This window comes from Mixophyes fleayi, chromosome 12 (assembly GCF_038048845.1).
Source record: "Mixophyes fleayi isolate aMixFle1 chromosome 12, aMixFle1.hap1, whole genome shotgun sequence".
Taxonomy (NCBI): domain Eukaryota; kingdom Metazoa; phylum Chordata; class Amphibia; order Anura; family Limnodynastidae; genus Mixophyes; species Mixophyes fleayi.
Window position 1 is genome coordinate 73,002,846 of NC_134413.1, and position 27,612 is coordinate 73,030,457.

At 41.8% G+C, this 27,612-nt stretch overlaps 1 protein-coding gene across 2 annotated transcripts in view; it reads left to right on the top strand.

Annotated features, from left to right (window-relative positions):
* Window positions 1-4,979: 4,979 nt before the first annotated feature.
* The window catches only part of LOC142109022 (NACHT, LRR and PYD domains-containing protein 12-like), a 63,812-nt gene continuing 41,179 nt past the window's right edge, over window positions 4,980-27,612 (top strand). The window contains exons 1-3 of one of the 2 annotated variants that reach the window (XM_075193014.1): window positions 4,980-5,056; window positions 11,077-11,194; window positions 26,339-26,399. In XM_075193014.1, the coding sequence (XP_075049115.1) occupies window positions 26,369-26,399 (31 nt within the window). In that variant the 5' untranslated portion in view covers window positions 4,980-5,056; window positions 11,077-11,194; window positions 26,339-26,368. The remainder of the gene's footprint in view (window positions 5,057-11,076; window positions 11,195-26,338; window positions 26,400-27,612) is intronic. The other variant, XM_075193015.1, reaches the window with a different exon arrangement.

Below are 27,612 nucleotides of genomic sequence, written 5' to 3' on the forward strand. Positions count from 1 at the left end.
GTGTATGATATATGGCTTAGTCTGCTCTGCACTATAAGCACTTGTGTGTATTGTTTTCTGTGTTAACAATTCCTGAACTTCTAAAAGACTTTACTAGCACAGGGTAATTAGAAGACAATGAAAACCAGGGGTTAAATGTATCAAGCTGCGAGTTGGGAAAGTGGAGATGTTGCCTATAGCAACCAATCAGATTCTAGTTATCAGTTATTTAGTACATTCTATTACATGTTAGATAGAATCTGATTGGTTGCTATAGGCAACATCTCCACTTTTCAGACTCGCCGAAAACTTGCAGCTTGATACATTTACCCCCAGGAATCCAGGATGCAGATTTCATTGAAGCAGAAAGTTTTACATTTTATGCTGGTTTGGAGATGTTACCTCACTGTTCCCAGTAACACAGCAACATCGTCTAGGTGATGTCTACATTATACATCCAAGGACATGGAAGGAGAGAATGTTGCTAGACTGGTCTTTTACTTGTTTTGACAGAGAACAGAGGACAACCAAAGACCGGCCATTGATAAATGCAGAATGAGACTGGATAGACTAGCTTTACCACCCGGACCGTTGGGGAAGAGGAGAAGGGATGTTACACAGTTGGCTGCTTTTTCACCGTCAGTAACTGACTGTTAGTGACCGCTCCTATTGGTGTCACCTTGCCACCAGACACTCGCCGACTTGCGAATGCCAACTGCGCAATAGTTGTAGGAGGATTCAGCTGCCACCACCAGTCTCCATCACCTGCACCCAGAACTGTTTACTTCAGGGTAGCTGGAATAGCTGATGCAGCACCTCTTTGCTGTGGGCTGGCTGGTGCCTCCTGATTGCTTACTATGGATCAAGGCTGCCAGGTAGCACGCAGAGTGTTGGCACAGAGATGTTGGGTTCAATGCAGGAACGCCAGCGAATGAATTACAGTGTAAGATCTTATCTGTTGGTCACCGGATACAGCAGGAACAGGCGTGAGGCAGAATCTTCAGGCAGTGATGGTTTATTGCTCAAGGGTCCTTATAAAGACCTTTATACACTAATTGGAGGTACTAGTGATCATCCAGGAGTACAGAAGGTATAATGCATTACATGGTCAAACGGGGCTCTTTTTATACAGACCTTACCTGGCAAGAGGTCATCCAGCCTCCTGCCCCATTAACCAATCCGGGCTGATTCATGCAGTCTGCATGTGAATCAGCCTGGAGAGATTAATACCTTTTAACATTATTGCTAGTGGCAAGGGGGAGTGTACTTCCCCACCCCCCATATCCACGAGTTGCCAGGGAACCAGGATGTCTAGGGCAGAAGATTTATCTTTAAATCTTCCGCCTAAACAATACTTCCAGGGACAATCCCTCTAGCCGAAAAAAGTAACAGAGAGAGAGTGAACAGACCCCGCAGCAGAAGCAGGCCCTGGCCTGGTACTCTTGGAGCTCTCTAACCTCCAGTATGATTTTCAGCATGATAGGTTCCCCAGCATGCCATGCATCTGCTGAACTCATTAGACTCCAGGGGGTAAATGTATCAAGGTGCGATTTTGCAAAATCAGCAATTTTCTCGGGAGAGTTGACACTCACAGATGTATAAACCTGAGATTTCATGTAAAATCGCCAAAGATGTGTTTCTACTAGCCTACTGCTGGTTACGTGAATATCGGGGGAAAAAAATTGCGTGGGTCTTGGTGATGTGAGGATTGCATGCAGCTGCTCGGCCATGGAAACCCATTCCATTAAGCTCCCGCCGCACAGTTTTTGTGCTTACATTAATGCCAGTGGAAGTTCAGAACTCTTCAGCTATGGAATCAGCAGAGTGCTGGCGACTTTTACGCACCATGCGCCTTAGCAGTCGTTGACCCCGCTCTGTGATTTTACGTGGTCTTCCGCTTCGTGGCTTAGTGGCTGTTGTTCCTAAACGCTGAAATTTCACGACCCGTGTTATTACAAAGGTGGCCTCCTATCACAGCACCACGCTTGAAGTCACTGAGCTCTTCAGAAAGACCCATTTTGTATCAGAAATGTTTGCACATGGAGACTGCATGGCTAGGTGCATGATTTTATACACTTCTGGCTTTGGGTCTGATTGAAACACCTCAGTTCAATAATTAACAGGTGTGGCCAAATACTTTTGTCCAATTAGTGTATGCAGTCATGAATGTCTGTTCCACAGTTTCACCACCAGGTGGAAGTGTTCCTTATCAACTTTAGATTGTACTATTGTATATTCCAATCACAAGTCATCAAATGTTTGGTATCTTAATAGAGACGTAGCGGAAACATATCACAAAGCTGCAATTACCATTGAGGTATGAGTTATATGTCAAGTATACCAATGCATACCTGTGATAAGCATTACTATATAAACCATTGCAGATCTCATGTAGGTGACTGTAGCTTGATATTTTGTGGACCCGATGACTATTTATTTTAATATTGTCCTTTTAGCTGCAATAAAGAACAATTTTATATTGTTTGTTTCATTGAAAATATATCTTACACATCACACAGTTACAATTTAGTGTAGTTGCATGTGTTTACGATAGGTTTGGTAAGTAGATAGATAGATTAATACAAGATAGACTCCAACAGCATATAGTGCTCCAGTATCTAAATGGCAGCCTATAGTATCACAGCAGAGCAGAACTGTGCAACAAAGATTTGGGGCTAGATTTACTAAACTGCGGGTTTGAAAAAGTGGAGATGTTGCCTATAGCAACCAATCAGATTCTAGTTATCATTTAGTTAGTACATTCTACAAAATGACAGCTAGAATCTGATTGGTTGCTATAGGCAACATCTCCACTTTTTCAAACCTGCAGTTTAGTAAATATACCCCATGATCCTTTAATGGCTGCCAGCACATGGTATTGCCTCCAAGAGCAGTTTGGTTGCACTTATAGTAATTTATCCTTTACTCAATGACGACTGTATTATTATCCTTACTATACTGAAACAACATAATGTTGCTTTAACTGATCCTGCACACTAGAACCCATCATCTCTTGTTAGCATTATCTCTGTAATTAGAATCCACCCTCCCTTCAGACAGTATTATACGTTTTCTGAAAACCGAGCCCACCCGAACTTAGGGGATCCGAGTAGGCTCGCGAGCCGGCTCGTTACTTTCGCGCATCCTCGGATCTGAATCGAGGCAAAGCATCATTGTTGCGTTGTCGGGTCTTGCAGGTTTTGGATTCCATAAGTACCTCCATCCCCAGGATATCCAGCACCATTACTCACACAGAAACAGGGGTAGCAGTGTTCTTGTCACTCTCCAGTCTCCAGTGACATTGCTCAGTGCCATTGCTCACACAGAAACAGGGGTAGCAGTGTTCTTGTCACTCTCCAGTCTCCAGTGACATTGCTCAGTGCCATTGCTCACACAGAAACAGGGGTAGCAGTGTTCTTGTCACTCTCCAGTCTCCAGTGACATTGCTCAGTGCCATTGCTCACACAGAAACAGGGGTAGCAGTGTTCTTGTCACTCTCCAGTCTCCAGTGACATTGCTCAGTGCCATTGCTCACACAGAAACAGGGGTAGCAGTGTTCTTGTCACTCTCCAGTCTCCAGTGACATTGCTCAGTGCCATTGGTCACACAGAAACAGGGGTAGCAGTGTTCTTGTCACTCTCCAGTCTCCAGTGACATTGCTCAGTGCCATTGGTCACACAGAAACAGGGGTAGCAGTGTTCTTGTCACTCTCCAGTCTCCAGTGACATTGCTCAGTGCCATTGGTCACACAGAAACAGGGGTAGCAGTGTTCTTGTCACTGTCCAGTCTCCAGTGACATTGCTCAGTGCCATTGGTCACACAGAAACAGGGATAGCAGTGTTCTTGTCACTCTCCAGTCTCCAGTGACATTGCTCAGTGCCATTGCTCATACAGAAACAGGGATAGCAGTGTTCTTGTCACTCTCCAGTCTCCAGTGACATTGCTCAGTGCCATTGGTCACACAGAAACAGGGGTAGCAGTGTTCTTGTCACTCTCCAGTCTCCAGTGACATTGCTCAGTGCCATTAGTCACACAGAAACAGGGGTAGCAGTGTTCTTGTCACTCTCCAGTCTCCAGTGACATTGCTCAGTGCCATTGGTCACACAGAAACAGGGGTAGCAGTGTTCTTGTCACTCTCCAGTCTCCAGTGACATTGCTCAGTGCCATTGGTCACACAGAAACAGGAGGGTTAGCAGTGTTCTTGTCACTCTCCAGTCTCCAGTGACATTGCTCAGTGCCATTGGTCACACAGAAACAGGAGGGGTAGCAGTGTTCTTGTCACTCTCCAGTCTCCAGTGACATTGCTCAGTGCCATTGGTCACACAGAAACAGGGGTAGCAGTGTTCTTGTCACTCTCCAGTCTCCAGTGACATTGCTCAGTGCCATTGGTCACACAGAAACAGGAGGGGTAGCAGTGTTGTGGAAGTAATTTGTAACATTGGCGCACACTGTTCGCCAGTGTTACAAAGTACTTCCAGAAATGTCCTTAAATACAGTATTAATCTTGTGTGCAAAATAATAAACTAATTTGCACCCCTTGCATTGTAACATGGTTTTATCTAGGAGCAAACCTACTCCTTTCTTTGTGCCTTACTTTCCTTAACGAATCAGGTCCACTGGGCCTGTGTATTCTGTAATATAAACATTGACCGATTCAGTGCATTGCATAGCAGAGGACAATTTAATCTATATTTGTTTTGATTGATAAAGTATCTTTATGTGTATAAAGGTACGAGAAAAACACACGATACATAACATTGAAGTGTACACAGTACAAGTTCATACTTTTTAGTACAATACAATACAGGACAATTTAATCTACGAACGAGCTGCTTCACGTTTTGACTTGACACTTTCACCTGTGTCTATTAGAAAGTCTCCAGTGTAATTTGTATAGTAGTTTGGGATAATTATAGAGTGTTGGGCGTTCCTGCGGGGGGGGGGGGGGGGAGGGACAGGGTAAAGTGAAACTGTTGCATGTAGATTCTTTACATTATTTCCTCACTCATGTCCTGTATGCAATGTTTTCATCTTCTGTCTCCTGAACAGACGTGTATGCAGTTCTCCGGACTCTCAGGTAAGACTGATATTAACGCTTTCAGTGTATAGAAGATATTACGTGTTGTAAGAGAAGGCGAAAGGGCTAATGAGAGGGGGCGGTCATATAAGTCCTTAATAACACAGGATCCCATTATCTCACTTATTACTGGGTTAACTTTCTCACTGATTCATAAATTGTGGCTCTTATTCCACATGCAGTATATAGGCCACTTTTATCTGGGTATGAGCTGAACGCTCACTGCCTGACGTACTGTATGTGTGAATCTAATATCAGAGCCACAGTAATGATATGGTTCTTCCTGCCTAGGCCCCTCCAAGAAACTTATAACTTCCTCAGCTCTTTACAGCCGGCAAGTAAACAATATATATTAACCCCTTCTTATGACCAAAGTGCTGAGATCTTTCATACCCAGATCCAGCCTTTACTGTATGGAATATATAGCTGATTTGGCAAGAAGAGATCCACAACACTTTATCGATAGATGACTTTTTATTTTATTTCATTATATGCCAGTGGCTTACTATTACATCACCAGTGAGTTGTATCCGTTATCATTACAGAGAGAATCTTGTGAATATTTTTTATTGATAAATGTATCAGTTATCCTTGTAGTCAGTATCTTCTTTGCTTATAGGTTTATGCTTTTTTTTTTGCTGATTTATACCTCTCTTACATCTATATGGTTTATAATGTTTATAGCTGATAGTTTATAGGCTCTCGATGTCTATAGCACACAGTGTTTGTGGCTCTTTTGCAAATTGTCTATCACTCTTGATGTTTTTAGCTTGTAGAAATGTTTGTGGTGGGAAGTTTCGTTATGTGTAGTGTTTAAAGCTGGTAGAGTGTATCACGCAATGTTTATAGCTATCAGTGTCTTTAGCTCTTCTGCCAAAGTTGACCTACTTATGAAGGAGCAGCTATGGGGCGGATGTGGAGAGAGAACCTCAGGGGCAAACGCAGGATTTGTAGAGGGGGGTTTCCACACCACCCCACCAGTGGGCGTGACCAGCATGCATGGGGGCTATAATTTTAGACAGTACTTGGCTGCTCTCCAACTCTTCCTATCACCATAATATACATGGGCAATGCTGCGTGCACTACTGTTAGGTGCATGCAGCTCTCCCTTTTCAAGTAGAGCTGTGTGAAGCAGGAGCAGGGTCCAGCCACCTCAATTATACAGTGCCGCAGGCTTGGAGGGGGTTTCCAGGCACTAGGAAACCCCCCCTTCCCCGGTTTGCCTATGAACCTCTACTATCTTTGGCACTTAAAGAGAATAACGATAATGTAACTACACCACAAGATGCTTTAACTGTGGCATTTATATTAAGATTCAACAGTTCATCATATAATACTAAATGAATCATTAAAACTAGTAATTCCTATTAAGACAAAACTACATACTGAAAACGCCATTTATTAGCCCTAGTTTTTACACACCAGTTTGTTATAGCTTGTAACACATGTTTAAATGCCTGACGATCAACAGTCGGACCCTGGTGTATATCAGGTTGCCTATTGCTGGATTAACTGGAGTTGAACACATCAAACTGACATCAAGGAGGAGGTCGATTCAAACGTTCATACAGACAGGAGGTCTTATGGATACATAAACTTTTTAAATCCAGATGGATTAAATGAAGCTTTGGAAATCAATGACATTGTATAAAAGGGTATCTAGCGGATTCATGAATTATAATTGGTGGTCACACAGTTTTGTTCATTTATTCATATTTTTTATAATTGTTACTTGATCAGATATTTGTATTGTTTATTACTCACTTTTTGTATAATTAATAAATAGATAGTACTATAAGCAGATGTATACATTAGGGTGATGATTTAGAGTTCCCCTTGCATGAAGCATGATTATAGATATTCTACTTTTACTGTAGTCTTTAAATAGCTAGAAATTACGTGACGCACACTCTAAGGGGTAAATTTATCAAGCTGCGGGTTTCAAAAAGTGTAGATGTTGCCTATAGCGACCAATCAGATTCTAGCTGTCATTTTGTAGAGTCTACTAAATAAATTATCGCTAGATTCTGATTGGTTGCTATAGGCGACATCTCCACGTTTTCAAACCTGCAGCTTGATAAATTTACCCTAAGACTCTAGAGGCTAGATTTTCTAGACTGCGGGTTTGAAAAAGTTGAGATGTTGCCTATAGCAACCAATCAGATTCTAGCTGTCATTTATTTAGTACATACCACAAAATGACAGCTAGAATCTGATTGGTTGCTATAGGCAACATCTCCACTTTTTCAAACCCGCAGTTTAGTAAATATACCTTTCAGAGTGCAGATCATTTCAGCTTCAACAGATATGACAATATTCCCTGTCTGTAAGAACACCTCACAATGGGAACAGACTGAAGAGAACAAGACTTATGGTGCTCAGTCACACAAGAAAGATTGGGGCCGTACTGAGCCTGGGGCAGTGGCCGACTGCAGATAATGTCACTCGGACAGTGGTATATCTGTTGTGTTCCCAGTGATGTAATAAACCTGACATGTTTCAGGGAATCTGGCTCCCAACTTCAGCTGTTCTTAATTAATTGTGATTTACATGTATTGCATGCATGCCAACTTTCAAAACTTCTATCCCAGGCAGGGCCCTCTTAACAACTTCTTGGGCCCCCGGGCACAGCAGTGCACCGGGGCCCCTATATACACATATATATATATATATATATATATATATATATATATATATAAAAAAATATTATATAAATGGGCCCTGCAGCCCAGGGCGGCCCGTCATAGGCAGCAAAAAAAACCAAAAACCTGTAAAAAAAAAAAGACAATACTTACCTTGCGGTCAGCTGACGATCCGGCTCCCTCCATGGTCTCCTCCTCCGTCGCGCTCCGCAATGGATGTCGGGCACTGCAAGCGCGACGGAGAAGGAGACCATGGAGGAAGCCGGATCGCCAGCTGACCGCAAGGTAAGTATTGTCTTTTTTTTTTTTCCAGGTTTTTTTTTTTTTTTTGCTGCCTCAGACAGGCCCCCCTGGGTTGCAGGGCCCCCTGGGACCTGCCCATTGTGCCCAATGGGAAAGACGGCCCTGACCCCAGGAGATCCTGGGGGAGAAGTCATGTGACAGGGGGGGTAGGAGGTGGCGTGGTGAGGTCGTAGCCCCGCCCCCACTATAAAATGCCGAAATTCAAGGCATTGAATAGCGGGGGCGGAGCTTAATGACACGATTAATTCCCACCCCTGCCATTCAATGCCGTGAATTTCGGCGAATCCGGGAGTTTTGCCTACTCTTCCGGGAGTCCGGGAGGACTCCCCGAAATTTGTAGGCAAGTATGATGTATTGTGCCCTGTGATAATGGTAGACAGGCCATGACCCTTATGTGTGATCTACTATTTACAAGACTGTTTTCAGGGCTGAAGATTGTTTTATCAGCTCTTAAATATACATTTTGGGCCTGATTCATTAAGGAAAGTTAAGCAAAAAATTGAGTACATTTTCTTACTCAAGTTTTCTGGACAAAACCATGTTGCAATGCAAGGGGTGAAAGTTGATCTAGGACATGCCCTACCCCAAATATCAATCTGCCATCACATTTTAAATATACCTCCCCCTCCAATGCAACATGGTTTTGCCTTACTTAATAATCGCCTTGTAAAAGACATTCACATTCTCATAGCTGGTTTATTGAAAACAAGACATAATTTTACAGGGCTAAAAAAAATATAAAGGGTTAAACCTCGCCCTTGGGATTGTGTGACGAGACATGCACCCTGTTGAAATTGTGAGCTAGATTTCCTCAGCGCTCCACGCCCACATCCAGCTCTAATTAACCTTAATAAATCATACACAGATTTATTTATTTATTTAAAACATAGAGACGGAAAGCGAATGGAAAATCAAAGTGCTTATGGATTCTCTATTCTATACTCTATTGTTTTAATGCTATCGGTTTAGAGTATTTTCATTGCATGTATTTTGCCAAGTCTCATTGGCAAACGGAACTATAAAATGAAGCTGAATTCAGCAAAACTCATCCACCTTGACAAAGACAGACAGTCGAAACGCGTCGGGTGATGAGAAGCCAAGCAGTGTGCTAAAATACCCACAGACAACCATCTTGATTCAAGTAAGCATCCAGCGTATAGTGCACACTAGGGACATCTTTACATCATTTATACGCAGCCAATTTACATTATTGCAGATGTACTTATTTTTTTTTATATTGGTATGTGTTTTGTATGGAAATGTATTGATTTTGGAGACAGTTTGTCATGTTTGGGTTTTGTAACTTTTCTATAGGAAGTCCCAAGTAAGCATATGAGTGGAGGGAATGTGTTTTGAAACTGTCTGGAGATAGGTAATCTCAAGTTAATTAGAACTTTTTTATCCTACTTACCTGCTGTAATTCCTGTGATTTACAGATTAGACCAATCTAATCCGTTATCCGGCTCTTCTGAGATTGGGACCCAGCATTCCAGTCCCAATGCTCTGCCTGTTATTGGCAGCCCTTGGCCAGTGTGATAGACCAGGGGGAACCTTCCACACTAACCCTGATTTGAAGGCAAAGGGTTAGTTGTACCAGCCCAGGTGTATCAGCAAGGGGTTACACTAGCAGCGAGAGTTACCCAGAAGGACGCGGTTCTAGGTGCCGGTAAAGGAGTCTAGTGGTGGCAGCAGGCCCCTCCTACTGCGGATAGAGGGTGCATTTGGGATAAAGAAAAGGGGACAGTGGCAAGGCAAGCCAGCCGGCCTCCAGCACCACAGCAGTCAGGGTGGCATAGGAGGTCTATCCTGTCACACCAAACTTAATAAATTTATATTACTTTAATACCATGTATGATCCAGTAATATAGGATATATGTATCAAGGCAACAGAGGTAGAAGTGTTGGCCAAGCATTGTTAATCATTAAAAGAGGCATTGCGTGTTGCGGAGATATTTGCAATAGTCCATGCACATATCCTTTGTCTCAAAATATCTCCCAACTCGGCAACTCCGTTCTGCACAAGATCTGCGTCTCTCATCCACCCTCATTACATCCTCCTATTCCCAGTTACAGGACTTTGTTCAGGCTGCTCCCACTCTATGGATTTCACTCCCTCGCACAATAAGACTCTCTGGTCTACAAACTTTCAAGCGTTCTCTGAAAACCCACCTCTTCAGACAAGCTTATAATATTCCTCAACCACCCTCTTAACCTCACTACATTACCCTATTACCATCCGTTACACAATTCAACAACCCTCTGACAAACATTGCCGTGTGACAGGATCATTTAGCTTACGAATCACTTTTACCTTTGCAGTCTGGCTGCACCGAAAAGTAAAATGTTGACATGTATCAAACTCCCATTGTCCCATAGATTGTAAGCTTGCGAGCAGGGCCTTCTCACCTCTCTGTCTGTTTTACCCAGTTTGTTTATTAGTTTACTGTGTTTGTCCCTAATTGTAAAGCGCTACGGAATATGTTGGCGCTATATAAATAAATGATGATGCACATAGAGAGGCCACAGCTTAGACAGGGTTGAACCCAAGTGCAAATAATTTACTAAAGTCAGTGTCCAGTTGTTTTGATGCTGTAAACATGGGGCTAGATTTACTAAACTGCGTGTTTGGAAAAGTGGAGATGTTGCCTATAGCAACCAATCAGATTCCAGCTGTCATTTTGTAGAATGCACTAAATAAATGATAGTTAGAATCTGATTGGTTGCTATAGACAACATCTCCACTTTTCCAAACCCGCAGTTTAGTAAATATACCCCATGGTGTCCTTTAACAGACAGGAAGAATTAAAATGTATCTAACTTCCTCATTCATAGAGTTCATTTAAGGTTTCCTAAACTCTTCAAAAATAGTAATCTAGAGATATAACTGGCTTAAACCACGTAAGCAGAAGAGAACAGTCCTGTAACTTTTTTTTTCGTTTGTTCAGCTAATATTTTTGAAATATTAATGCAATATCAATTACAAATGTAATATGTCCTGTTTACCTGCAGAGAGTACAGAGACATAGAGCAGACCTGTCCAGCAACATTCTATTAAAATCCTTTCCTGTCATCTAGGTGACTTAAACGTGACCGGAGTGTTTCTGTATTACTGGTCATGTGACGGTCTTGTACTATACATTGATACTACCTGTTACACGAGCAACGAGGTGAAATCTCTAAGCCGGAATAAAAGGTAAAACTTTTTGTTTAATTGTAATTTGTACCCTAGGGTCTTTATTTTACTTGACGACTGATTTGTAATTAACCTGTGTTAGCAAAATCTATGTAGACGTTCAGCAGGACAGGAAAATAGAGTGATTAGATTATAGAGAATAATTATACATATATCCCACGCCTCTCTCCCTGCATTGCATAATACATTGCTAAACAACAGGATATGTGTAACAAAGGATGAGGAAAGTATAATTATTAGATCTATATAGACACATAATATGTCACACACCTCACTCGCTGCATTACATAACACATACATTGCTGCAGTAATTAGTGTAGCTAAACTCTGGATTTGATTATGGTAGCGTGCTAAGTTCAACCAAGGGAGGGTGAGACCATGCAGCAGAATCACCATGGGTGGACTAGCAAATTTTATCCCGGGGGTGGGGGGGCGAACCTCAACTCAGCAGCCTATTACGAAAATTTTAAAGGAAAAATAATGCAGGTGGACCAATGACTCAGCCCAAGGTAGCCCAATATGGGACTGGCCCCGGGAGGGGTGGGAATGCCCCCCCAGCCCAGCCTACCCTTGAGAATTACACTACTTAAAGGCTCTCTAGAACATTAGTATTACAATGTAATGGAGAGAGTTTTCACTCTGTCAATACTTATGGATTTGAGTCAACAATATAGCACAGGGACATTGGTGCGTGGTAGAATAAGACCAATGAGCAAGTGTGCACTCTGGGCAAATGCTGGAATTGATCCTAAAGAATACAGTGTAATTTTAGCAATGTTACACCTGGTATCAGGTTATGATGAAGGTCTCTGCACAGGGGGCTACCTTGTAAGTAGATCTGCAGCTAGTACAGGACCCCTAGAAGATTGTTCTTTGACTAGGGCAGTCTAACCTATGGGATTGGCACTGTACTCTGATGGTCTTGTAGCTAGCTCTAGTTGTATTACAGCATTTCTTGACGGACTGACTGCCTTCTTCAGTAATCCTGCAGCCGTGTCTGTTAGGGTAGGAGCTCTATTAATATGATCGAGTCACAGCTTGAACCTGGAGTCCAGCTGTCACTTACCATACCCGGCATCTGCCGCTCTCCCCCCACAGTTTGTCTCATATCTACTGTTCCAGACAGGTAACCTGAAGCCCTCTCCCTTTCATAGAAGCCCTCTCTTTCATTGTATGTCTTATATCCCTATGTAATATCCAGAACAGCATGATAATATAACAAGTCTGATAACGGGACTATATTGCATGTCTGACACTGGTACTATATTGCATGTCTGTCACTGGGACTATATTGCATGTCTGTCACTGGGACTATATTGCATGTCTGACACTAGGACTATATTGCATGTCTGACACTAGGACTATATTGCATGTCTGTCACTGGGACTATATTGCATGTCTGACACTGGGACTATATTGCATGTCTGACACTAGGACTATATTGCATGTCTGACACTAGGACTATATTGCATGTCTGACACTAGGACTATATTGCATGTCTGACACTAGGACTATATTGCATGTCTGACACTAGGACTATATTGCATGTCTGTCACTGGGACTATATTGCATGTCTGACACTGGGACTATATTGCATGTCTGGTGATGGGACTATATTGCATGTCTGGTGATGGGACTATATCGCATGTCTGGTAATGGGACTATATCGCATGTCTGGTAATGGGACTATATCGCATGTCTGGTAATGGGACTATATCACATGTCTGATAATGGGACTGTATCGCATGTCTGACACTGGGACTATATTGCATACTTACCAACTTTCTGTTGGTGAAATCCGGGAGCCTGCAGAGGAGGTGGGCGTGACGGGGGGGGCGGGGCTCCAAGTGACGTCATTTTGGACCTGCCCCCATGACGTGATGACGCAAAATGCGTCATTTGACAGCGGGGGGCGGGGCCAAACGCCGCGATTCACCGGGAATCGCGGCGTTTGGGACTTAATTCTGCCCACTTCACTAGGAAGTGGGCAGAATTATCCAGATGCGGGGGATTGCCACACTCGCCCGGGAGCCCGGGAGACTCTCGCAAAATGCGGGAGTCTCCCGCAAAATGCGGGAGAGTTGGCAAGTCTGCTATATTGCATGTCTGACACTGGGACTATATTGCATGTCTGACACTAGGACTATATTGCATGTCTGACACTGGGACTATATTGCATGTCTGGTGATGGGACTATATTGCATGTCTGGTGATGGGACTATATCGCATGTCTGGTAATGGGACTATATCGCATGTCTGGTAATGGGACTATATCGCATGTCTGGTAATGGGACTATATCACATGTCTGATAATGGGACTGTATCGCATGTCTGACACTGGGACTGTATCGCATGTCTGGTAATGGGACTATATTGCATGTCTGGTAATGGGACTATATCGCATGTCTGGTAATGGGACTATATTGCATGTCTGACACTGGTACTATGTAATATGTCTGACAACTGGACTATGTAACGTGTCTGACAATGGGACTGTATCGCATGTCTGACACTGGGACTATATTGCATGTCTGACACTGGGACTATATTGCATGTCTGTCACTGGGACTATATTGCATGTCTGACACTGGGACTATATTGCATGTCTGTCACTGGGACTATATTGCATGTCTGACACTGGGACTATATTGTCTGGTAATGGGACTGTATCACATGCCTGGTAATGGGACTATATTGCATGTCTGACACTGGGACTATATTGCATGTCTGGTGATGGGACTATATTGCATGTCTGGTAATGGGACTATATTGCATGTCTGGTAATGGGACTATATTGCATGTCTGGTAATGGGACTATATTGCATGTCTGATAATGGGACTATATTGCATGTCTGATAATGGGACTATATTGCATGTCTGACACTGGGACTGTATCGCATGCCTGGTAATGGGACTATATAGCATGTCTGATAATGGGACTATGTCGCATGTCTGACACTGGGACTGTATCGCATGCCTGGTAATGGGACTATATTGCATGTCTGACAATGGGACTATATTGCATGTTTGACACTGGGACTATATCGCATGTCTGACACTGAGACTATATCGCATGTCTGACACTGGGACTATATTGTCTGGTAATGGGACTGTATCACATGCCTGGTAATGGGACTATATTGCATGTCTGACACTGGGACTATATTGTCTGGTAATGGGACTGTATCACATGCCTGGTAATGGGACTATATTGCATGTCTGACACTGGGACTATATTGCATGTCTGGTGATGGGACTATATTGCATGTCTGGTGATGGGACTATATCGCATGTCTGGTAATGGGACTATATCGCATGTCTGGTAATGGGACTATATCGCATGTCTGGTAATGGGACTATATCACATGTCTGATAATGGGACTATATCGCATGTCTGACACTGGGACTGTATCGCATGTCTGGTAATGGGACTATATCGCATGTCTGGTAATGGGACTATATCACATGTCTGATAATGGGACTATATCGCATGTCTGACACTGGGACTGTATCGCATGTCTTGTAATGGGACTGTATTGCATGTCTGGTAATGGGACTATATCGCATGTCTGGTAATGGGACTATATTGCATGTCTGACACTGGTACTATGTAATATGTCTGACAACTGGATATTGTAACGTGTCTGACAATGGGACTGTATCGCATGTCTGACACTGGGACTATATTGCATGTCTGACACTGGGACTATATTGCATGTCTGTCACTGGGACTATATTGCATGTCTGACACTGGGACTATATTGCATGTCTGTCACTGGGACTATATTGCATGTCTGACACTGGGACTATATTGTCTGGTAATGGGACTGTATCACATGCCTGGTAATGGGACTATATTGCATGTCTGACACTGGGACTATATTGCATGTCTGGTGATGGGACTATATTGCATGCCTGGTAATGGGACTATATTGCATGTCTGATAATGGGACTATATTGCATGTCTGATAATGGGACTATATTGCATGTCTGACACTGGGACTGTATCGCATGCCTGGTAATGGGACTATATAGCATGTCTGATAATGGGACTATGTCGCATGTCTGATAATGGCACTATATCGCATGTCTGACACTGGGACTGTATCGCATGCCTGGTAATGGGACTATATTGCATGTCTGACAATGGGACTATATTGCATGTTTGATACTGGGACTATATCGCATATCTGACACTGGGACTATATTGCATGTCTGACACTGGGACTATATTGTCTGGTAATGGGACTGTATCACATGCCTGGTAATGGGACTATATTGCATGTCTGACACTGGGACTATATTGCATGTCTGGTGATGGGACTATATTGCATGCCTGGTAATGGGACTATATTGCATGTCTGTCACTGGGACTATATTGCATGTCTGACACTGGGACTATATTGTCTGGTAATGGGACTGTATCACATGCCTGGTAATGGGACTATATTGCATGTCTGACACTGGGACTATATTGCATGTCTGGTGATGGGACTATATTGCATGTCTGGTGATGGGACTATATTGCATGTCTGGTAATGGGACTATATCACATGTCTGGTAATGGGACTATATCGCATGTCTGGTAATGGGACTATATCGCATGTCTGGTAATGGGACTATATTGCATGTCTGATAATGGGACTATATCGCATGTCTGACACTAGGACTGTATCGCATGCCTGGTAATGGGACTATATAGCATGTCTGATAATGGGACTATATTGCATGTCTGACACTGGGACTGTATCGCATGCCTGGTAATGGGACTATATTGCATGTCTGACACTGGGACTGTATCGCATGCCTGGTAATGGGACTATATCGCATGTCTGACACTGGGACTGTATCGCATGCCTGGTAATGGGACTATATTGCATGTCTGACAATGGGACTATATCGCATGTCTGACACTGGGACTATATTGCATGTCTGACACTGGGACTATATTGCATGCCTGGTAATGGGACTATATCGCATGTCTGACACTGGGACTATATTGCATGTCTGACAATGGGACTATATTGCATGTCTGACACTGGGACTATATCGCATGCCTGGAAATGGGACTTGGTATTATGGCAAGTTATCAAAAACTATGAGCTCAGATTAGACAAAAAGTAATTTTCTTTGTTTATTTCATTAAAAACACATATATGTGGCTGCCTTGCTCAGTAATGAGTAGACACACCACTTATTACATTACATAACATGATATATAACAATATGATAGCACAGGGAAAAGATAAGGACAACGATCTCTATTGGTTAAGACACATTCATTACTATGACAGTTATAACATTATACACCCTTAGAACCAAAGAGAAAATCAGGAAGGAATGTCTTTGTTTAAAGCTCCTCCAGCAGAAACAGCTTCTTATCTTGAGCAAATAGTTTCACAAGGTGTGAAAAGGAATGAACCCTTCACAGGCACAGAAATACGGAAACAAGAAAGTTTAACAAAGCTTACAGGTTAACTAAACGTTTTCAGCAAAACATTATTTCATCCAGCAAACCATTTTTCTCTGTTAATTTCCATCGTAAAATGTCTGGCAACTATACAGTATAACATGTCTTGCATTGGGACTATATCTCATGAAACAAACACTAGGGTGTATTTACTAAACTACAGGTTTGAAAAAGTAGAGACGTTGCCTATAGCAACCAATCAGATTCTAGTTGTCATTTATTTAGTACATTCTACAGAATGACAGCTAGAATCTGAAAAATCAGTCAAGAGTCGCTCCCTAACCGTTGCCTAAAACATAATAATCATAATCAAAAACAACATGGGCGCCAAAAAACTGATATAAATATATGCTAAATAAAATTAGATGAAATGTGCGTTTGTTTTTCATGAATCAATTTTATTAAAATGATAGAATACAACCAAAAGGAAAAAAAAATATACAGATAAACCAATAATATTATTATAATCTTTCGTTAAATATAATTTAGCAAAATACATGCAACATGTGTCAAAATTTTGGTACCCTGGGTCTATTTTGTTAAAGTATGTAAGGCAGTCAAACTTTTCAACATATATGTTGTGTTTTAGGATATCATCCATAAATTAGTAAATAGAGCAAATCTCATATGGATCACTGAAAAAGTCATACTTGGGATGGCAAAACGCGTGAGTATAATACATATCCTTTACAGCACAATCAGGTTCTAAGAAGCAGGAAATCTTTTGAATGGTGCTTCATATTCATAACTGCTGTATGCCTGCAGAAAGATTCTGTTTAATCATCGGGAATCTGTGTCAATTAAGAAGCTGAATACTATGGAAAGATCCTGAGCAGGAGCTATTTTGGACTGTACGGTACAAGAGGTAGTTATCTCCCATAGCACTAACCACTCCCGGACTTGGTGAGATTGTTCCTATGCAACTGTTACCTTATGAACACATATGTATTTATGTTTATGCTCTTGACAGGGACCCATAAGAGCAGCAACAGCTTGTTATTGGAAATAAATAAGGAACCATATGCAAACCATTTATACACTATATGGACAAGAGTATCATCATCATCACCATTTATTTATATAGCACCACTAATTCCGCAGCGCTGTACAGAGAACTTCATTCACATCAGTCCCTGCCCCATTGGGGCTTACAGTCTAAATTCCCTAACACACACAGACAGACAGACATGGGTCAATTTGTTAGCAGCCAATTAACCTACCAGTATGTTTTTGGAGTGTGGGAGGAAACCGGAGCACCCGGAGGAAACCCACGCAAACACGGGGAGAACATACAAACTCCTCACAGATAAGGCCATGGTCGAGAATTGAACTCATGACCCCAGTGCTGTAAGGCAGAAGTGCTAACCACTATGCCACCGTGCTGCCCAAGAGTATCCGGACGCTTGACCGTTATACCAACAGGGACTGTATTGATATTGTATTCAAATACATATACTTTAATATGGAATTGGTCCCCCTTTTGCAGTGATAACAGCTTCCACTCTTCTTGGAAGGCTTTCCACAAGATGTTGGAGTGTTTCTGTGGGAATTTGTGCCCACTTATTCTGTAGAGCATTTATGAGGTCAGGCACTGATGTTGGACGAGAAGGCCTGGCTCACAATCTCCGTTCCAGTTCATCCCAAAGGTGTCCGATGGGGTTGAGGTCAGGTCTCTGTGCGGGCCAGTCAAGTTCTTACACACCAAACTCATCAAACCATGTCTTTGTAGTCCTTGCTTTGTGGACTGGGGTTGGAATAGAAAAGGGCCCTCCCCAAACTGGTGCCACAAAATTGGAAGCATAGTATTGTCCAAAATGACTTGGTATGCTGAAGCATTAAGCTTGCCCTCACTGGAGATAAGGGGCCTAGCCCAAACCCAGAAATACAGCCCCATACCATTATCTCTCCTCCAATAAACTTCACAGTTGGCATAATGCAGTCAGGCAGGTAATGTCCGCCCATCTGACTGCCAAACAGAAGGATGATTTGTCACTCCGCAGAACACGTTGCCACTGCTCCACAGTCCAGTGTCGGAGTGCTTTACATCACTCCATCCAATGCTTGGCATTGGGAATGTGGGACTTGCATGCAGCTGCTCAGCCATGGAAGCCCATTCCATTAAGCTCTTGCAGCACAGCTTTTGTGCATTGATGCCAGTGGAAGTTTGGAACTCTTCAGCTATGAAATCAGCAGAGCGTTGGCGACTTTTATGCACCATGCGCCTTAGCAGTCGTTGATCCCGCTCTGTGATGTTACGTGGTCTTCCGCTTTGTGGCTGAGTTGCTGTTGTTCCTAAACGCTTACACTTTCTAATAATATCACTTACAGTTGACCGTGGAATATCCAGCAGGGATGAAATTTCACGAACCGTCTTATTACAAAGGTGGCCTCCTATCACAGTACCACGCTTGAAGTCACTGAACTCTTCAGAACGACTCATTTTGTATCACAAATGTTTACAGATGGAGACTGCATGGCTAGGTGCTTGACTTTATACACCTCTGGCAATGGGTCTGATTGAAACACCTCAATTCAATAATTAACACATGTGGCCAAATACTTTTGTCCATATAGTGTATTTGCTATTTGTTGTGAACATAGAAAGCGTACAGTTATGTATAAGGGATAAATAATAACTGCAGTGTAAATAGGTTCTAATGAATCCATTGATAAGTTTAGTTAAAGTGTAAAATGTGAAGACAGAGTCTGATGTAAATGTATTGGAGGGCTTTGCACATCCCAGTGTGAGAAGATAGAAGGGTCACCTGGGGCAGCTTCAAAGAGCTCCCGCAGTGAAATATAGCCTGGTTATGACACCTGAATAGACGTTTAGGTACCGCTCAGCATGTGGTCTGGCTCAAAGAGGCCATGTGCTGACATAGGCTATATGTAATATAGACAAAAAGAATTCAGTTTTAAAATGTGCCTCTTAAAATCAATAAAAGTAGTGATCAGCCACATATTCCTCAATAGCATGATGAAGGGCAACTCATATGTTGAATTAAGAATTCTGCCCCACAGAGAAATGAAGGAAATGAGTGTAAGCTCTGCGAATACACTGTATTTAGGCGTGTTTGAGATCTAAAGATTTACAGAGTCATAGGGGATTTATTAATGATAAAATTGGATCGATGTGACGAGCTACAAAAAAGTTATATCACACAGTAGAATTGATTAGTAAATCAGGCAACATGCAAATGGTGATTGAAAAAGTGGACGACACTATTACTAAGAAGTGAACTGGCCACTTACTTTCAGAATACAGGTCTTTTGCTCCGGACAGTGATCCATATGAGATTTGCTCTATTTACTAATTTAAGGATGATATCCTAAAATGCAACATATATTTTGAAAAGTTTGTTTGCGTTCTATTCTTTTAAAAAAATAAACCCGGGGTATCAAAATTTGGACACGTGTTGTATGTATTTTGGTAAATTATATTTAACTGAGAGATTATAATAATATTATTGGTTTATCTATATACAATTTTTCCTTTTCGGTTATATTTTATCATTTTAATAAAATTAAATCATGTAAAACTAATGCATTCCCGACATTTCATCTATTTTTTTTCGTATATAGTTATATCATTTTTTGGACGTCCCTTTCTTCATGTTAGTTTTGATTGGGACTATATCACATCTCTGACAATGGGAGTATATAATATGTCTGTATATTGGACTATATCATATGTCTGACACTGGGACTATATCTCATGTCTGACAATTGGACTATATAATATGTCTAACAATGGGACAATATAATAATAGACATGGACAATGTATAAAGAGAGGGATGAGGAGAATTATGGATAAAGTATAGAGCTCTGCTATTATCATTTTCTACTCTTCTTTTCCATTGTTTATTCTCATTTCTGTCTTTCTCCCATATCAGCTATTGTACTGCACTACTGATAACTGATATATCAACTTCTACTGCTACCATCCTCTCCTATATCTGAATCTCATCTCAATGCAAGTTGTGCTTTTTCAGTTTATGTAACAGCAGGTACTACTGCTATCATCCTCCAGCATAGAAACATAGAATTTGACGGCAGATAAGAACCGCTTGGCCCATCTAGTCTGCCCATTGTTTAACCTGTGGTAACCTCAAACCCTGTTTGATCCTTAGTTCTTTGTAAAGATATCCTTATGTCTATCCCAAGCATGTTTACATTGCTCTACTGTATTATCCTCTGCCACCTCTGATGGGAGGTTATTCCACTTACCCACTACCCTTTCTGTGAAGTAGTTTTTCCTCACATTTCCTCTGAACCTACTTCCCCCCAGTATCAGTACATGTCCTCGTGTTCTAATACTTCTCTTCCCTCCAGTGTCAGTACATGTCTTCGTGTTCTAATACTTCTCTTCCCCCCAGGGTCAGTACATGTCCTCATGTTCTAATACTTCTCTTCCCCCCAGTGTCAGTACATGTCCTCGTGTTCTAATACTTCTCTTCCCTCCAGTGTCAGTGCATGTCCTCGTGTTCTAATACTTCTCTTCCCCCCAGTGTCAGTACATGTCCTCGTGTTCTAATACTTCTCTTCCCCCCAGTGTCAGTACATGTCCTCGTGTTCTAATACTTCTCTTCCCCCCCAGTGTCAGTACATGTCCTCGTGTTCTAATACTTCTCTTCCCTCCAGTGTCAGTACATGTCCTCGTGTTCTAATACTTCTCTTCCTTTGTAGAATGTTTCCCTCCTGCACCTTGTTATAACCCTTGATATATTTGAAAGTTTCTATCACGTCCCCCATTTCCCTTCTGTGCTCCAAACTATACATAGTAAGATCTTTGAGTCTTTCCAGGTAAGTTTTGTGCTGTAGGCCATGCACCATTTTAGTTGCCCTTCTTTGTACAGTCTGTAATGTATTTATATCCTTCTGGAGATACGGCCTCCAGAACTGAACACAGTATTCTAGATGAGGCCGGACCTATACAGTGGTATTATTACTTCTTTCTTTCTGCTACTGATTCCTCTCCCTATGCAACCAAGCATCTGACTTGTCGTCCTCATTGCTTTGTTACATTGCTTACCTGCTTTTATGTCACCTGAAATAATGACTCCTAGATCCCTTCCCTCCTCAGTAGTTTCCATTATTGTGCCATTAATACTATATTTAGCCTTTGGGTTTTTGAGACTCAAGTGCATGATTTTGTTATTTTCTAGCATTAAACTGTAGTTGCCACTCTCTTGACCATTCCTCTAGTCTACCTAAATCATCATTCATTTGTTTTACCCCCCTAATGTGCCCACCCTGTTGCATATCTTTGTGTCATCTGCAAAAAGGCAAACCTTCCCTTCAATACCATTTGCCATGTCACCAATAAAGATATTAAACAGCATTGGTCCAAGTACAGATCCCTGAGGTACTCCACTGGTAACCTCTCCCTCCTGTGAATGCACTCCATTGACTACAACTCTCTGTTTTCTATCCTGCAACCACGATCTTATCCATTTAACCGTCTTAGAATCCAATACCAATCTTTCAAGTTCATTTAACAGTCTAGGATGTGGGACAGTGTTGAAAGCCTTACTAAAATCCAGATAAGCTACATCTACGCCCCCCTCCCCCCCCCCACACTCTTGATCTACTACTTTAGTCACTCAGTCAAAAATTTCAATAAGATTTGTTTGACCAGATCTTCTCCAAGTAAATCCATGCTGGTTAGGATCAAGTAAGATGCTGATATATTCTACAACTCTTTCTTTCCAGACATGTTATACTGTATAGTACTGTTTCCACCAATTACGTTACTACTGATATAAGGCTCACTGGTTGGTAGTTGCTTGCCTCTTTCTTGCTTCCATTTTCGTGCAGTGTAACTCCTATATCTGAATCTCTCCATAGGATTTGTTCTTTTTCAGTGTTATGCAACAGCAGTTACTACTGCTAACATCCTCTCCTATATCTTAGAGTCTCCATACAAGTTGTGCTTTTTCAAAGTATGTAACTGCAATTTATTATGAGTTTTTTTTATTACCGGTGTAAAACTTCTTATCGGTGAGGCAGATTTTATGACACCATTGTGGCCTGGTTCTTATCTAGACTCACTCACAGCAATAGTATTTTATTTGATCAGCTGCCAGTTGTTTCTAAAATCAGCCTTACTATGTGCTAGCATTCTGTCTAAGGCTGTCACATGTCACTATTTACCTCCACTAACTGTTTTTCTTGCAAAGTGTTGGAAATTCACAGTTATACAACACAGTAGAGCAAACAGTGAGCAACATCTGATTCCAACAAGAAAGAATCTTCAATCTTCAGAAGAATCTTCAATCTTCTGACACTGTACTTCTTCTCTCACTGTTCTGGTCATTGTAATTTGGTCACTTTCTTTTCTTTTTTTCTCTCTTTCTATTTCGATAGTTTTTTATCTGTAACATCCTGCCTGTCATTCTTAAATCCTGAAATGTTTAACAAATTGTTTTTCTTACTATACTTCCATGCCATTATCTTGAGAACATCACCCTCCCTCCGTCACAACCCTTTGTCTATATTGCCAATAACTGAAACATGGCTCACCCAATCAGACACTGCCTCACCGGCAGACCTTTTACATGGTGGTCTCTACTTCACCCACAACTCCATGCCCGGAATCAGACAAGGAGTTGGGGTTGGGCTATTCCTTTCCTTGCATTGTAAATTCACCCTTCTACCAAATGTCCCATTGTTTGCATTCACATCTTTTGAAGTACGTCCTATCCAGGGGCGGATCTAGGCAACTGCTCTACCCGGGGCGATTTTAGGGGGGGCGATTAGGCCCCGCCCCCTTTCTAATTTCTACGGCTGCTGACGGCTGCACAGTATGTGCAGGTCCGTTCAGCATTGGCAGTGTGCTGTCCCGCTGCTCTGATTGTGTTTAAAACACAATCAGAGCAGCCGGGCAGCATACTGTCACTGCTGAACGGACCTGCACAGTGTGCAGCCGTCAGCAGCAAGCACCTGCTAGGGGGCCGATTGCCCCCCCCTGGATCCGCCACTGGTCCTATCTGGATATCAAACCCATTCTCCTTGTGTGTTGCTGTGATGTATTGCCCCCGTGGAGCACACCAACAATTTGTTGAACATGTCTCTGTCTGGCGCCCTCATTTCTTATGCTCTGACATCCCCACCATCATCATGGGTGATGTCAACTTCACCTTTAATAATCCAAATTCTCCTTGTGCCTCCAAACTACTCTTTATCATCTCCTCTCTCTGACTCTTCCAGTGAACTGACTCTTGTACTCATCAGGATGGCCACTGCCTCGATTTGTTATTCTCTAGACTATGCTCAGTTCTGATTTCCTTTACACTTCTTTCTCCATCATCTTGGGTCATCACCTTATCACCAACAAGCTCTCCTCCATCACTTCATCCTCTCTGCTGTCCAACTCCACCAGGCCTCCACACACTAGCTGGATTCTCAGTTCTATTAAATATCGTGAACTATCCTCCTCTCTGCAACAACGTCTCTCCCCTATTTTCTACATATCCTATTCTGCTATGGCAGTGCCACATCTTAACCAAACCATAGCAAAAGCCCTTGATCAAGTTTCTCCAGCTACTCTTCACACTCCACGTCGACCTTGATGTCAGTCATGGCACACTAAAATAACACAACGGCTTCAGAAACTTTCTCGCAAGATAGAACATCGAACATAGAACATTGGTGTAAATCTCATACTTCTAGTGACTTCCTCACAAATACGGTTACCTACCACACATACGGAACTGCTCCGGTCACTGCCAAACAAGCATACTTCCAATCTTTCATCTCTGCTCAGACTTCTAACCCCAACTGATTTTTTTAAATATATATAAATGTTTTCTCAATCCTCTGCAAGGAAGAGATTGGGAAGATCTGATATAAACTGGTGCCCTCTTCCTCAACCAACAACTTGTCAAATGCCTTACCTCTGGCACCTTCTCTTTGAAGGTGCCAGAGGGCTCTTAGTTTGATCCCACAAATGAAGATGAAGGGCCTGATTCATTAGTGATCTTATCTGCCTTTTTTTGCTTATCTTAAGCAAATCCACTCTGTGCATGCTCAGAAAAGGGAGATAAGAAACAAAATCCACTGCGTAAATGAAGAATTTCTTAAGTTAAGATGAACATCCATCTTAACTTCACTCTTTTCTCCCCGTTTCTTCTTAAAATAAGCATCTTAAGTTTTGCACAAGTTAAGGTCACTAATGAATCAGGCCCAAAATATCTATTCTCTTTTTTAATATAATTTTAGTAGCGTAACTATACATTTTCTGCAGTGGCAAGACAAGATGTTTAGGCACCCAAGGCAAAATGCGCCCGCTATCCTCACATCCTCAAGAGTATGTTCAATTTACCGTTACCATCATTACTATTTATACATTGCCCACTATGCCCACACACACTAGACCCAGCAGTGACATTATAGCAGTACTGGTCCGGAATAGCGATCCACGTAACATACCAGTACAGTGACCCTAAGATCCATTCCCGTTATGAGAATTCAAAACAAGCCCTTTCTTTGGGGACAAGTGTGGAATACAGAAACAATTTTTGGGTAGCTATTATCCAATGTGAAGCTCATTTGCTGGTGGCTAGTATACAATTCAATGCCCATTCCCCGGTGACCTAGTTTACAACTGAGCTCATTGCTGGATGGTCCAGTGCATGACACAGACCATTCTTATGAACCAATGTCCAGTGGCCTAGTGAACAGGACTTCCCATTCCCTAGTTGTCCAGTTTACAAACAGATTGTGGCTCAATGTACAACAAAGCACATTCTGTGATGGCCCACTATACAACACAGACCATTCTTATGAACCAATGTCCAGTGGCCTAGTGAACAGGACTTCCCATTCCCTAGTTGTCCAGTTTACAAACAGATTGTGGCTCAATTTACAACAAAGCACATTCTGTGATGGCCCACTATACAACACAGCTCATTCTTATGAACCAATGTCCAGTGGCCTAGTGAACAGCTCTTCCCATTCCCTAGTTGTCCAGTTTACAAACAGATTGTGGCTCAATGTACAACAAAGCACATTCTGTGATGGCCCAATATACAACACAGCTCATTCTGACGTGGATTAATGGGCAGAACAGCCCATTCCATGGTGGCCTAAAAGATAACAAAGCTTCCTCCTTGGTGGCACAGTAGACAATTGAGGCCACACCTTGGTGGTTCAGTGAACAATGAAAAGCTTATTCATTGGTGGTTGCCCTCAGGAGGAAAAAGATAGCCAGCACCTTGAGAGCTCCTGAACCTCACAAAGACTGTTTGCTTTGCTTAACTGAACTTCAATAGCTAATTTAAATTCAATAGATGACATGAAACTGGAAGCTGTCAGCCAATAATAGAGGCTGATTGCAATTAGTTTAAATTACTTCATTTCCGAAATATTAGTACAGAAGAGAAAACAAAACAAACTGAAAGCGGTGGGGGGTCTGAAGGAGCGTAGTGGCCTAAAACAGCCTGTGCACCTCTGTAACACGATTACCATCATCTAAACAAGCTAAACAGTACAGTAGGCATACCAGTTATAAAGACAAGTAAAAACAAAGACAACACAAAGGGGTGAAAATGCTGAATGTACACTGTTTTGTTTATGCTTCATAAATTACACTTTTTGTCTTATGTCTTCAATTTTATAATATATGGTAATATTGTCAATCCTAATCTAAAGTGTTCTATATATTGAATTCTAGGTCACATTGGTCGCTTACCCCGGTTGAAAAATGGAGCTGTATAAAGCAGCTAGGCTCAAAGGTCAGTGTTACCCTATGGTTTGTAATTATATGTCAGAAGTAAAACGTATGGATATTAAAATAGAGCAACAAATAATTGTAATGCTCCCGAGCAAAGTGTGTTATCCACTTATTTATTGGAGCAGGGGATAAAGACAGAGGGGAAAATCCCTGCCACATGGGGAATAAGGAGCCCTGGTCTCATAGAATAAAGACAGGGGAAGGATGAGCAGGCTCGCTGAATAGTATTTGAATGCCTCTGAGATCCTCTGCGGAGATCCAGTAGAGAAGGCTTATGTGGGTTGAGATGTTTCAGCGGTTAGTGTGTCAGACAAGATACTGTATGATGTGATAGTGAGGAATATGATGGAATAGACAGGATACTGTATGATGTGATAGTGAGGAATATGATGGAATAGACAGGATACTGTATGATGTGATAGTGAGGAATAGGATGGAATAGACAGGATAATGTATGATGTGATAGTGAGGAATATGATGGAATAGACAGGATACTGTATGATGTGATAGTGAGGAATATGATGGAATAGACAGGATACTGTATGATGTGATAGTTAGGAATATGATGGAATAGACAGGATACTGTATGATGTGATAGTGAGGAATATGATGGAATAGACAGGATACTGTATGATGTGATAGTGAGGAATATGATGGAATAGACAGGATACTGTATGATGTGATAGTGAGGAATATGACGGAATAGACAGGATACTGTATGATGTGATAGTGAGGAATATGACGGAATAGACAGGATACTGTATGATGTGATAGTGAGGAATATGACGGAATAGAAAGGATACTGTATGATGTGATAGTGAGGAATATGACGGAATAGACAGGATACTGTATGATGTGATAGTGAGGAATATGATGGAATAGACAGGATACTGTATGATGTGATAGTTAGGAATATGATGGAATAGACAGGATACTGTAAAATATGATAGTGAGGAATATGATGGAATAGACAGGATACTGTATGATGTGATAGTTAGGAATATGATGGAATAGACAGGATACTGTATGATGTGATAGTTAGGAATATGATGGAATAGACAGGATACTGTATGATATGATAGTGAGGAATATGATGGAATAGACAGGATAATGTATGATGTGATAGTGAGGAATATGACAGAATAGACAGGATACTGTATGATGTGATAGTAAGGAATATGACGGAATAGACAGGATACTGTATGATGTGATAG